The following is a 14,808-nucleotide window of genomic DNA, read 5'->3' as shown; positions in this document are numbered from 1 at the left end:
CATTGAATGAATAAACAAGGAAGAAGAAAAGTTGGTTCTGTAAGTTTGAAGTTGGACAGTAAATGGATGTTGGCTGGTGGCGGCGGCATGTGTTCGGAATGTTTTGAAAGAGAGAACAGGAATTATAGAAGCCAATTCAGAAGAGCAGTGCCCGTGGAAGTATCTGTAGAAAAGGCATGCAGCAGAAATAGTACATCTATGAGACAGAGTGGAGAGTCTCTGTTAGAGATGAGTCATTAATTAACCTAACTGCCCTCTTCTGAATGGAATCTAGAAGCCTGAGAGAGGTTTTGGGGGTACTGCCCCAGATGTGGGAACAATATTCCATGATAGAGCGGATTAGCGATTTGTAAAGAGTGAACAACTGTTTGGAAGAAAAGTAACGGCGAGAGCAAAAGAGAAAACCAAGTTTTTTAGATGCAGAGGAAGCAATATTTGTAATGTGCTTGTGCCAGGTGAGATTAGAAGTCAGGGTAATCCTCAAAAGAGAAATATCATTTTGCCTAGAAATCGGAGTGTCACCAAAGTAAAGCATAGGAGCAGAAGAATCCTTTTTGCGATATATAAGACGACTGAGTTTTAGAAGGATGGAAATCAACTAAGTTGTCTTTGCCCCACTGGAGAATTACCTCGAGATCGGCATTTAAGGAATTGGTAGCGGGTATTCGAGAAGTTGAAACTGATTGAGCAGGTCAAGGTTTCTCAAAATAGAAAGTAGAATGCAATGTGCTATCATCGGCAAAACTATGAATAGGATTTCCAGTCAATGGAAGAAGGTCATTAATATACAAGAGGAAAAGAGTGGGGGAAAGAACTGAACCTTGAGGGACACCAACATTAGTGGAGAAGTTAGAAGACAGAGAACCATCTACCATCACACTCAGTGAGTGATCAGATAGAAAATTGGATAACCAATTACAAAAAACAGTTGGCAAACCATAAGATGGAAGCTTGTTTAGAAGACCTTTATGCCAAACACGACCGAAAGCCTTTGAGACGTCAAGAGCAGCGGCTTGTGTTTCACCGAGCTTTTCCATTGAATTTGTTCATAAATGGGTAACATAAGCCAGAATATCACCAGTGGATCGACACTGACGGAATCCATACTTATCAGACTTAAGGTTTCTAGGCAGTTTTAAGAGTTGGCGGTTAATTGATTTCTCCATTACTTTAGAAAGAGTAAAAGTAATTGCAATGGGACGATAATTGGATGGGAGGGATTTGTCCCCCTTTTTAGGAATTGTCTGCATATGAGCAAATTTCCAAGTAGAAGGAAAAACACCTTTGGAATAAGAAAGTGAAAAACGCAGCAAAGAACAGGAGTAAGTTCGGGAGCACAGGTTTTGAGAACAAGTGGAGAAATACCATCAGGACCTGGAGCTTTCTGAGCATCAGAAGGATTCGTCAAAATCCTTCTGACATCCTTTTGACGGCAGACCACAGGAGGCATTGAATGGAGCATGTTGAGAATGGTGGGAGGTGTTTTACCGAGATCATTAATACATGAGTTGGAAGAAAAATGGGATGCTAGCAGGTCAGCTTTATCCTTGACTGAAATGAAAACAAAACCATCTGGTTTTGACAGAGGTGGGAGCAGAGATGGGCAAAAGTTGCGGACGACAGCATTGGCAAGAGACCAGAATGCTCAGCTACCATTAGGGAAAGAAGCAAGTTTTCTAATCTTAGCCTGTTCAAAATCTAGTTTGGACTGATTAATAACTACTTTACAATTGTTGTGAGCTTTGGTGTAGGCAGAAAATGAAAGTGAAGAATTCGAAACAAGCCAATTATGATATGCAACGCTCTTCTCTTGAACAGCCTTAGCACATTTATTGGAAAACCAAGGTTTAGATAAAGGATGTGATTTTAAAGTGGAGTGTGGAATAAATGATTCCATTTCTACAAGAATAATTTCACTGACACGATCTGAGCAAACATTGATATCAGAAGTTTTGAAACAGTAATCTGACCAAGGAAAAGATGAAAAGAAATCTTGCAGATCAACCCATTTTGCATTCTTGTAATGCCAAGAATTCGAGGTTGGGAATAGCCAGGAGATAAAGGCTCCATAGGAGAATATACAATCACCAAGTTCTGATCTGAGGTGCAATGGGGTAGACAGTGCAGTCTGCTTGTTAACAGGGGAGACGGCTTCTACAGGGATGGGATACACTTAAACAGAACAGGTGCAAGAATATTTGCTGACGCTATCAAGGCATTGTAAGGTGGGTCAGAAAACTGCTATCTTGGGGGGAGGAAGTCGCAGATTAAAAGATTAACAACAGCCACAGGTAAAGATGCCAGTGATTTTGGCACTGCTTCTATTAGATTGGAGGGCAGAGTGCTGGTGCTTTCAGGGACTGGTGGAGTCATCATGGAAGAAATAAATACATGGGCTATGTTAGGGTAACTAAGAATAGGAATAGGTGCATGTATACTTGCATGTACACCAATGTTAGTAGTATAGTAAATAAATTTGATGAATTTGAAGTGCTGATCAAGGCATCAAAGGCAAATATTGTTGGGATATCAGAGACGTGGTGTCACACAGATATAAGCAGTGCAGAACTGGGAATTTGGGAAGTACAATATATACAGAAAGGATAGACAGGGTAGGAAGGGAGGTGGGGTTATGCATAAGTTAAGAAACACAAAATCTAACAAAGTGAATCCAGTTGGCAGTGCAATGTTTAGTCAGTTTGGTGTGACAAACACTGGGAAAGGGAAAAAGAGTAGGAGTGTCTTATAGGCCTAATGACTGATGAGTACAACAAATAATTGTGCAGAGAAATAGAGTGGGCCAGTACATCAGAATGTTTTGTATTGGGGGATTTTAACTTTCCAGCTATTGACTGGAAACTTGTACATTGGTCACTCACACACTTGCAAGAATTCTGTGGATTTATTGGAGGATTGTTTTCTACAGCAATATATTCGAGAGGCATCCAGAGGGAGTAATACTCTTGATCTGATTAACAGCAGTGATTATTCATGCATAAAGAATTTGCAGATAGAGGAACCAGTGGGTGGCAGTGATCAGTGTACAGATGTGGGATTTACTTAAAGATATTACTACCATCCGGGGTAAAGGGATGGGTTTTTGCTTCATAAAGGTGACTACAATCGTCTCAAACAGTTTTTAAATTGTATACAGTGGGACCAACTGATGATGTTACCAACAGCAAATTCTAAATGGGAAGCATTCAAGGAATTAACCTTGAAAGATACTAGGCTTTTCATACTAATTAAGAAATACTATTCAAAGTTTAGGTCTAAATAGATGTCAGATGAATTAATCAGACTCTTGGCAGAGAAGAAAAATGCACAGGATGCATAGAAAATATCAGGCGACACAGAAGCCTAAGATAGATATGAGCTAGTCTGTAATCAAATCACAAAGGAAGTTAGGCAAGCGTATGCAGGTTAAGAGAAATCTTTAGCAAAAGATGCTAAGAAAAACAGCAAGGACTTCTTTAGTTATATAAACTCTAGAAGGGAGGAGATGAATCAGATTTGTCCACTTGATATCGATGGTTCGACTGTTGATCATATTTTTAGCTAATAATATGAATGAGCATTTTTAACCTACAATCACACATAAAGAGAGATTCAAGGAGGAGACGGCCAGATGTTTATCAAACTAACAGGGAGTTAAATGATTTTGTAATAACTGAGAGCAAAGTGGAGGAGAAATTGTTGAAGTTAAAATAGGAAGGCACCTGGGATGGATGGGATCTATCCAGTTATATTAAAGGAGGAACCCTTAGCCATAATTATGAGAGTATCATTGGACTCAGGAGAAGTCCTCATGGATTGGAGATGTGGAAATGTATCTCCAATTCATCATAAAAGTGGATCTAAGGGTGACATGAGTAATTACAGCCCAGTTAGTTTAACTTCTGTTCTGGGGGAATATTGTTTTTTTTTTTTTTTTTTTTTTTAAGGAGCATTAGCAACTAAGGCCATATTGCTCCGGGATATGCGGTGGTCATTCCCTGACCTTTCAGCATCCTCTGTATTTGGTGGTGACAGGCTCGAACCCCGGTCTAATCAAGAAGCGTGTGCTACGCATTGCTGCTCCTTCCCACCTGGCTATGGAGGCGCCCTGGGGGAATATAATGGAGTCACTGGTTAAAGATGCATTGCAGGATCATCTAGACATACTGCAGTAATAATTGAGATAGCAAGGGTTTAAGGGAAAGTCTTGTCTGACAAATTTGATTGGATACTATGATGTGGTTACAAAGGAACTGAATGCAAAAAATAATTTTGATATCACACACCGATGAGCTAAAACATTATGACCAGCAAGTTGTTATGCAAATCAAAGCAACTGCAGTTGAACTGCGGCACATTCACAGGTCGGGACACGGTATAAAAAACACCTGATACTGAGCTCCGTTAATCAGTGTTACTCTTATTATTCAGATGGGAGAGGCAGCGGACTTAAGCGAGTTTGGAAAAGGACAAACTGTAATGGCCAGCTGTGGCTAGTACCTACTGAAAGTGGTCCGAGGAGAGGAAACCCACAAACCGCCAGCGAGTTGTTGGACAACCATGGCTCATCAATGCTCGAGGTGAGTGAAGTCTCTCCCAGATGGTACGTGGCAACAGAAGGGCAACTGTAGCACAACTCACCAGTAATTGGAATGCTGGTGATGGGAGTAATGTGTCACAACACACAGTATATTGAACTGTGCTGAAAATGGAGCTGCGTAGCCACAGGCCACTCTGAGTGCCCATGCTAACCACGGTTCACCGGCGACAGTGCCTACAATGGGCATGCGAGCATCGAAATTGGACCTTGAATGATTGGAAGAAGGTCATCTGGTCCAATGAATCACGTTTCCTGTTGCACCATGTGGACGGCCGGGTATGTGTGTGTGTGTCATTTATCTGGGGATGCACCGTAGGACGGAAACAGGTTGGTGGAGGTGGTGTCATGCTTTGGGCAATGTTCTGCTGGGATACCCTGGGTCCAGTCATCCATGTGCTGGGCACTGATGTCTACCACCTACCTAAACATCATTGCTTTCCAGGTATGCCCTTTCATGGCAATGGTCTTCCCTCTGGTGGTGCCACCTTTCAGCAGGATAATGCACCATGCCACACCGCCCGGATTGTTCGAGACTGGTTCACGGAACATGAGGAAGACGTCCAGCCCTTGCCACCAAATTCCCCAGACATTAATCCCATCAAGCATCTGTGGTTTGTGTTGAAATAATAATTTCGATCTCCGTCATCTCAACCATGGACCTTACAGGAGTTAAAGGATCTCCGGGTTACGTGTTGGTACCACATACCACAAGATACATTTAGAAATCTTATAGCATCCATGCTTCACCGGGTACGAGCTGTTTTGGCTGCACGTGGAGGACCAACATCATGTTAGGTAGGTGGTCATAATGTTTTGGATCATCGGTGTATACTTGGATTTCGGGAAAGCTTTTGACACTGTTCACATGGAAGACTACTGTACAAATTGGTGCAGTATGGTATTAAGGGTAAGTTGCTACAATGGATGGGTCTTAGAGGGGGAACAGGCATTCTGTGTGTTATCAGACACTCAGTCTAAAACACTGATGGATCCAATATTTTTCTATTTCGGAAGATTTAGGAGAAGTCCAGTTGGCCTGCCTCCCTAAAATCCACTCATGCACACCTTCTCGATGGCAAGCCCTGTTACATCACTTAGGTGGCAACAAATGTGTAGAGTTTCAAGACGCCTGGTTAGCGTGAAGAGGAAAAGACCAAACCCTCCAGCACGTGACAGCATGACGAAACAAATGGCCCTCAGTCCCCAGTGGCTTTCACTCCCCCTCTTACAGCAACGAGAGGATCAGAGTGGAAGCAGAGGGTGCTAAGAATCATTGGTATGACCAGGCTGCCATGCACGGAAACTGAACTTGGCCTGTTACAATGTAAGATCACTCATCGGAGAAGACAGGATATTAGAGCTGGAAAAGGAATTAGAAAATGTGAATTGAAATATCATGAGTTTGGTTGAAACAAGAAGAAGAAATGAATCACTTATAAGTTTATCAAGTGGAAATCTGCTGTATACCAATGGAAACAGTGAAAGGAGCGAAGATGGAGTTGGCTTTCTGCTCCATAAAGATATAAAAAACAAATTTTGGAATTCAAAAGTACATCACTAAGGGGACCAAGACTACTACTCAGGATTTCTGAGAGGTGCAAGCTAAAGGTTATAATGAATTATGCACCAACATTGAGCCATGATGATGAAGAGGTTGAAGAAATGTACACCGAAATTGAAAGTCTTCTAGATGAGCAGAAAACCCACTACACTATGATTATGGGGGACTTCAATGCTAAGATTGGAAAGGGACAAAACGGTGCAGAAAGGGAAACTATAGGAAATTTTGGAATTGGTGAAAGAGGTACTGCATGAACATGAGCGTTCATGTACACACTCTCCCAGTCATCTGATCACACACACACAGCATATTTAATATAATTTATTCCATTTCTAAAATTTTATGTTATGTTTGCACTTCTGTATGTATGTACCTTTCTTGCTGAGGAAGAGGTTCGTCACTCTGAAAGCTACTTGTCATATTAAAACTTAAATTTATTTTAGTTATTGCTTCCACTAAACCATGGAAACCAGTGCCATAGGCCCATTCTCTTTAATTACCCAAGTGTTCAATTAATAGAATAGAATGGAATTCTATTAATTGATCACTAGAATAGAATCAAATGGATTTTTTTTTAAAAAAAACCCACTTTTACCCAAAAACTAAAATAAAAATGGTTTTTCATTCTTCATGCAACATAAGTTACTCTACTATAATCATATTTACACTCCCTCTGCCAACACTGTTTTTTAAAAACAAAGTTCTAGCAGAGCAATTTGTTTTTTAAAAAAGAATGAAGAGAAGGTAACAAGAAAGACAAAAAAAGTACTTGCAATATTAAAAAAATATAATAATAAAAAAAAGAACGAGTTCACATTTTTATGAGTCGTCCCACATAAATATATCCATGTCCCTCGGATAATTAAAACAATTAAACTTATTTAAATAAAAAGACAAACACAAACAAAATAACTTTTCCAAAAACTTACTTTAAATAATTTCGAATGCAGTGACCATCTGAATTCACCATGTAGCTGTCCATAAAGCTGAAGATTTTGGAAGCTAAGTTAATGTACTGCAAATTAAAATATACATTCTTTATTCAGTACTTATACGAACTTAATAAATTACATATATTTAATATGGATTACAATATTTAAACTTGGTTATTTGCATTACCTGTTCAATTCAATTTATAAATTGCATGAATGTCACAACACACACAGTTAATATATATCACTGGACGATGAATAGGAAATGAGAAACTGTGTGAACATAAAAAATTAAAAGTTTAAGAAGGTTAAAGTAAATTTTTAACCTTCACTGCACAGAGAAAGCTGCACTGAGCTGGTGCATTATCATAACATAACAATCAATCATCAGCCCACAATTTTCCTGGACATTTGAATCCAAATATGAGAAAATGCACATATTTGCTATGCAGGCTTATGTCAATTCCAGAACACACCAAAGAATCTCTTAATCAACAAATTAAGAGGTAGAAATTATCTCATCAACTAGATATACCTGGAGTAACATGTCATCTTTCCGATTATGGCGTGAATAGTTTAATCTAGATCCTTCAGTCTTCACCATTCTTGTTTAGTGGTGATATAATTCTACATCAGTCACCTGTGGGATATATGCATATGTCTCTATTTGCAGGTGGTTCCCCGTCTTCTCCAACAAATATTGCAGCTACCTCCGTTTTGGATGTAGGTGCATTATATCATCTCTCTTAACCACCTAGTCGAATTGTTGCATTACTTTGGTTTTACACCCTTCGTTTGATTGTTTTTCATGCCATTTTGTTGTTGTTGTTGCATCAGCAGAATCAAAAATATAAAGTTGTCCATATCCTGGCTTATTTGCCTCATTTGGACATAGCAGAGAGACCAAATGGTAAATCTGGCCGTGTATTCTAAAATAGTATGGACCATTTCCAGGCGGTGATTTAATCTCTGCGCCCATTGATGCAAACGCCATTGCTGAGTTGCACTCTCGTATATGTTCTCTGTAGTTATTTGCTTCACGTGTATCCCCTGTAAGCAGTTCTCGTAATAGAGTAAGTTACTCAGACAGTGGGTCAAGTGAAACCTTTCCATCATGACAGCAATTAGTGTATTTATTTGATGTGTTTAACTCATGTCCCCAATATCTTGCATTACAATACTCACAGTTGTAACACATATTTCCTGTCATGCTCTTCCACATAAATCACAGCTTGTTGATTATTCGCATCGGGTACTTCTATTTGATTAGTCCTACAGAATCTTCTCATTTCCAACCTTGCTTCTCTTTCTTCAATGTTTTCTGTCAGTCTTCATAGTCGTAGAGAGTCGTTTCGGTCTCTTAGATATCTCCTGTAATGTTTTATTAGCATTTCTTCTACATTTTCTCAAAGTTCTTACACACTGTTCAGCCATTTTTATACTTCTTAAAACTTAGAACAGTTTATTAAAATTGAAGTAAATAAACATACATCGATAGCTTTCAGGCATAGGTTGCCTTTCTTCGGTCAAAAAACGTTAGTACAAAAATTAATAAAGAATGTCCGGTGTGTTGGTCATGCGAGGTGAACCATGTGAAAGGGTGCTGGCAACAATTAGCAGGTGGAAAATTTGGGCAGCATACCTAAGCGTTTTATATATATATATATATATATATATAGATAGATAACATAACCGTATCACCAGCACCTAACTCAGCTCTCTCACTAACAAATCTTAAGTGAAAGGCAGTGCAACATTCATATTTGCACACCTAGTAAGATAAAGGCAGCAGATAACTGGCAGATCCAAAAACAGATGACTACAAGAAGCTCAAAGTTAAACCTAGATAGCGTAATACAGAGCACTGTATTAGGAATCTGTTACCTTAGTACAGTATTGCCAATTAAATTTATTAATCTTATTAATTTTCATCGTTAATCAATTAAATTGTACTTAAACGGAAATCATGCCCCAGACTAGAGCAAAGCAACAAACACAAAATAGTGAGAGTGTTGTGGCTCGGGAAGAATGGAAGGGGGCATACTCCAATGCATCACAGTCTAAAAAAATGTGGAAAATATGAAATGTTTGGGGACCTTTCTGGAACAGGACATGATCAAGCCAAGAAGGATGTCTCTGTGTGTGCTAGAGAGTGTCAAGAAATTGAGTGACAACTCAGGGTTCTGATGGGCAGCTATGAGTTTGAAGAGTAGGGAAAATGCCCTCGAATGAATTAAAATGGGCACCCTCACCAAGCTCTCAGTTGGCCAACTCAATGCCAGGTCACTCTTGTGCATCAGGCAACACAACGGCCATCTTCAGGGCAGAATGTGCTGGTCCCACAGGAGCTAGTTATTGTCAGCGACTCAACTGTCAGGGAAACTGGCAATATATTGTGCAAAAAGGATAGGTGAAATAGGACCAGGGTATGTCTGCCAGGGGGCAAAAGTTGATAATGTTGTAGAGCAGATATCATCTTTTAAGGGCACAAAAGGTGATATTGTTGTATATATTGGCACTAATTAAGAGTAGGAGATCTGCAGACTTATTTAACAAGTACACATCAATGTTGAAAAAAAAGTCACGAGTTAGGGTTACATTTGAAGTTGTCTGCAATTCTGAAAATAGACGATAGGACGGAGTATATGAGGAGAGCCTTGTCAATCAATTCAGCCCAGGAGAGATTATTCAAGGCTCGTGGGGTAGAATTTTTCACAGCATGGTCAGTGCTTGTTAACAGGAGAGATTGCTTCTACAGGGATTGGATACACTTAAATACAAAGAGTGCAGGAATATTTGCTGATGTTATCAAGGCAGTGTTAGTTGGGTTGGATTACTGCTAGAGTAGGGAGGGGGGGGGATTCACAGACTAATAGATTAACAGCAGCCACAGGCAGAGATGAAAGTGATTCCTGCACTGCTTCTATTGGAATAAGCAGCAGCCTGGAAAGCAAATTGCTAGGGATTTCATGAACTGTTGAGAACCATCATGGAACAAGTAAATACATGATCTGTCTTAGGCTAACTAAGAGTGAGAACAAGTGCATGTATACTTGAACGTACACCAATGTTAGGAGTATAGTGAGAAAAATTTGAGGAATTTTAGTTGCTGGTTAAGACAACAAATACAGACATTTGGGATTTCAGATGTGGTGTCACGTCGACACCACATCACAAAAGAATTTGAATATGGGGAGCACAATAAATACAGAAATAACAAAGAAGATAGGAGCAAAGGGGTTATTCTCTTAGTTAAGAAGTGCATAAACTCTAAGACAGTGAATCCAGTTGACATGGATGGACAGTGCAATGTTGAGTCAGTTTGGTATGACATAAGCAGTGGGAAAGCAAAAATGAGGTTGGAGTGAGTTATTAACGATACTGATGAGTACAACTAACAACTGTACAAAGAAACAGAGTGGGCCAGTAAATCAGAATGTCTTATAATGGGGGATTTAAACTTCTCAGATATAGACTGGAACTTGTGGGTTGTTCACTTTTACACTAGCAAGACTTTTGTGGATATATTGGATGACTGTTTTCTACAGCAGCATGTTCGAGAGGCAACCAGAGGAACTAATACTCTTTATCTGATTATGAGTGGGGATTATTAATGTATTTAGAATCTACAGATAAAGGAACCACTGGGTGGCAGTGATCAGTGTACTGATGTGGTATTTACTCTCCTTGTTCAGTGTTGACATTCGAGATGAGCGGACACGCTTAGTCAGGGCTCCTCAGTTAAGTGGTTTACTTTTGGATAGTGCTTTAAATATTTGATTTATTTAGATATTGTTGGATTATTTTGTTATAGGTTTTCCTGTAACAGTTTGATTTTAATAATATTATAGATATAATTTTTTAAAGTTAACTTTCATTGATATTTATTTAATTTTATAATGGTAGTTACGAGATCTGCCTTAAACACGTTACAGGGTATCGTGACTCACACGGAAATAGCCGATGGCGATTTACGGGCGAGTCATGATTTAATCCGTTGTGGAACCTGTGGAATGTTTTCCAAGGTCAACTTGGTGACTAATCCTACCTCACCTGGGGATTCTTTTCTTTGTGATCGATGTAAGGAGTGCACCGATCTTAAATTACAATTTGGTGCACTGATGGAACAATTTGAGTCCCTGAAAAAACGGGTACTTGCCCTCGAGAATAATGCATCTGGGAGCTCATCAGGGACTCAAGACTCCAGCAATCTACCAAGTGATGCACACCCGATTCAAGCCTCAAAACAGAAAAACCAAGTGCAAACTACTCTGATTAAAAAGGACATTGTTTTATTAGGAGACTCCATTGTCAGGGAAACAGGGAATATTTTTTGTAATAAGAATAGGTGGAGTAGAACCAGGGTATGTCTGCCGGGAGCAAATATTAACAATGTCACCAACAGATTGTCAGATTTTAAAGGGGGTAAAGGGAATATTATTATTCATGTGGGGATTAATGATATTAAACGTACACGATCTGACAATTAGTTGGAAAAATACAGGACCATGCTGAGGAAATGCCGGGAGCTAGGCCATAATGTCTATGTGTCTGCAATTCTGCCCAGACACGATAGGAGGGATTATATGTTAAGAGCCTTGTGGATTAACTCAAGACTTGAAGGAATCTGCAAGGCTTTAAGGGGGAAATTTCTATCAGCGTGGCCCACACTTGTAGGTAGAAGGAATTTGTTTTGTAGAGACGGGATACACTTAAACAAAGGTGGTGCAAACGTTTTTGCCAGTATTATTGAGGATACCTTAAAGGTTCAGGGAAACTGCTAGTTAGGGGGGATGTGGGTAATACTGACACGCATTTATCTGATAATATTGGTCAATGTAACTCTTGCCCATACCTTAAGAGTTCTTATCTGTTACCCCAACTGGACGTATTATCTAGATGTTCTGCGGGCAGAAACGTTTCACGTGAGTGGGTAGCTAATATCAGGGAAGAGAGCCTAAAAAACTTCAAGGGTTGTGTTAGGGTTGTTAAATATACAAGAACAGTAAATCTTAATTGTTTATACAGCAACGTTAGAAGTATCGTCAATAAAATGAGCGAATTCGAACTGCTGGTTAAAACAAGTAACGCGGACATGATAGGGCTTACGGAGACGTACTGCCACCTGGAAATTGGGGATGATGTGTTTAAGTACGGCTTGTATCATGTATTTAGGAAGGATAGGGTAGATAGAAGGGGTGGGGGGTAATGCTTCTTATCAGAAGCAGCCTGAGTGCGACGATAGCTTTCCCGGATTCAAACATTTCACATGCTAGTATAGAGTCTGTATGGTGTGAGATAGTTGGAAACAAAGGTATAATGCTAGTGGGAGTAATCTACAGACCAGGTGATTGTGAAGATTATGACAAAAGCCTCTACATGCAAATGGAATGGGTAAGTAAGCATCAATGCCTTATTATGGGTGATTTTAATTTGCCTCTAATTGATTGGAGTAAATGGGAAGGAAACTTGAGATCGGGAACAAAATTTTTAAATCAACTAGATGACTGTTATTTGTATCAACATGTCAGGGAAAGTACTAGAGAAAAGAATATCCTAGACCTCATCATCACACATGAATCAGATGACATAACAGGGCTGACAGTAGAGGAACCAGTAGCAGGAAGTGATCACGGAGTTCTACGGTGGATGATGACGAGAGAGGTAGCAGAAGTAAAAGGCAACGGAATGGGTTTTAATTTCAGAAAAGGAAATTACGATGCCTTAAGGTACTACGTGGCCTCTATTAACTGCGTAGATATCGTGCAGAAAATGAATACATTTGAACTGTGGTACACTTTTAAAACATATACAATTAAAAAAATACTCCAAGAAGAGGGTTCCAAATTGGATGAATAGTGAAGTTGCCACATTACTTGAGCAGAAAAAGGTGGCATGGAAAGGTTACAGAGCAATAAAAAGTACTGAAGCCTATAACAGCTACAAGGTAATGTGTAATAGAGCCACAGAAAAGGTTCGACAGGCAAAGGCAGTTTATGAGAAATCACTAGCAAACAGAGCAAAGGGGGGGGGTATAAAGAATTCTTCACATATATAAATGCCAAAAAGAGCAGGACAAACCAGATCGGACCTTTACGTAAGGGAAAGGGGATAGTATTAAATACACCAGCTGCCGTTGCAGATGAACTCAAGTCATTTTGCATCGATATTTACAAATGAAAAGCCTTTTGTCGCAATGGGAAATTGTGGGAGCAAAGTTAAAAAATATGTAATTAATGATATTGAAATTTCGCAAGATTATTTAATGAAAAAACTTTCGAGCCTACAGACCAGTAAGGCTCCTGGAGTTGATGGGATATACCCTATAATCTTAAGGGAGGCGGCAAGCGAGTGCATTGAACCATTGAGGCTAATCATGCGAGCATCACTAGACGATGGGGAGATTCCCTTGGATTGGAAAGGTGCAAATGTATCTCCCATACATAAGGGTTGCTCTAAAAGTGAAGTTGGAAATTATCGACCTGTCAGTCTGACTTCAGTAGTAGGGAAAATCATGGAGGCAATGATCAAGGGTGGAATTCAGGATCATTTGGATCGAATCGAAATTCTCAAGGATACTCAGCATGGTTTTGTAAAGGGAAAATCATGTTTAACAAATCTGGTTCGCTATTTCGAAAGGGTCACTCACGAGATGGATTTAGGGAATAATTTCGACATTATTTATTTAGATTTCAGCAAAGCTTTTGACTCAGTCCTAGATGAGCGGTTGCTTTATAAGCTGGAACAGGTTGGAATCACTGGGAAAATCCTTAGATGGATAGAAGGATGGCTTCAGGGCAGGAGGCAGAGGGTTGTGATAAATGGCTATTCTCAGATTGGGTTGATGTAAGAAGTGGGGTTCCCCAAGGATCAGTATTAGGACCACTGTTGTTTTTAATTTTCATAAACGACATTGATGAAGGGATAGAGGGCGTGATGTCTAAATTTGCAGATGATGTTAAAATTGGTACAGTAGTTAATGATCACTGTCAAGCTGAACTTCTTCAGAGAGACCTAGATAGACTTCAGGAATGGTCAGAAAAATGGCAGCTATGCTTTAATCCAACAAAGTGTAAGGTATTACACCTGGGAAACAGTAATCCCAAAATAATTGGTGGAGTTCAACTAAACCCAGTACAGTCGGTCCTCGTATAACACGTGTTTGCATTACACGAATTCGATCATACACGATTTATAAATAGGGGAACGTTATCTTATATAACACGAACCGAATTCGCTTATACACGATTCGCCTTTGTGTTTACAAGAAATGGCAGTCGAATGCGGAATCACCCCAACTGAACGCAACACGATAGGAACGAAGAAGATTCTGAAAATGTATTTATGTGTTTTATATCAGTGAAGGGGAAACACATTTCACCATAATAACGTAAAAACCAACACAATTCCAGCTATCGACATAATCGCAAATGCAATTAGATGGAGTTTACTACCAGTTTATAACAGATTCCACTAGCAGAAACTCAACTGGAAATTGTTTTTATTGTTTTATGGTAGTAACCCCCAGAAATGTGCTTTAGTAAAATGTGAGGTGTTAATTAATAGTGTATCTCAGCCTTTACGGTGTTATTCATTCAGTTGCTACACGCGCGCAGCTTTGTTTATGTGTATCAAGCGTGCCACCTCGTTTGTAATTGTGCTTTATTCCCTAAAAATTAGTAAAATACTTAAAAGGTGTGAAAAGGAAGCGTCCTGGC

General features: G+C 39.5%; 1 protein-coding gene across 1 annotated transcript in view; it reads right to left on the bottom strand.

The window, feature by feature from the left end:
- The window catches only part of poe (E3 ubiquitin-protein ligase-like protein poe), an 849,790-nt gene that overhangs the window by 679,097 nt on the left and 155,885 nt on the right, over positions 1 to 14,808 (bottom strand). The window contains exon 13 of the mRNA XM_090388478.1: positions 7,088 to 7,173. Within this exon, the coding sequence (XP_090244604.1) occupies positions 7,088 to 7,173 (86 nt within the window). The remainder of the gene's footprint in view (positions 1 to 7,087; positions 7,174 to 14,808) is intronic.

This window comes from Mastigoproctus giganteus, chromosome 14 (assembly GCF_048544385.1).
Source record: "Mastigoproctus giganteus isolate SK-2022 chromosome 14, ASM4854438v1, whole genome shotgun sequence".
In the NCBI taxonomy this organism is placed as follows: Eukaryota; Metazoa; Arthropoda; class Arachnida; order Uropygi; family Thelyphonidae; genus Mastigoproctus; species Mastigoproctus giganteus.
The sequence above is the reverse complement of the archived record's forward strand: the minus strand, read 5'-3'. Positions and strand labels throughout refer to the sequence as shown.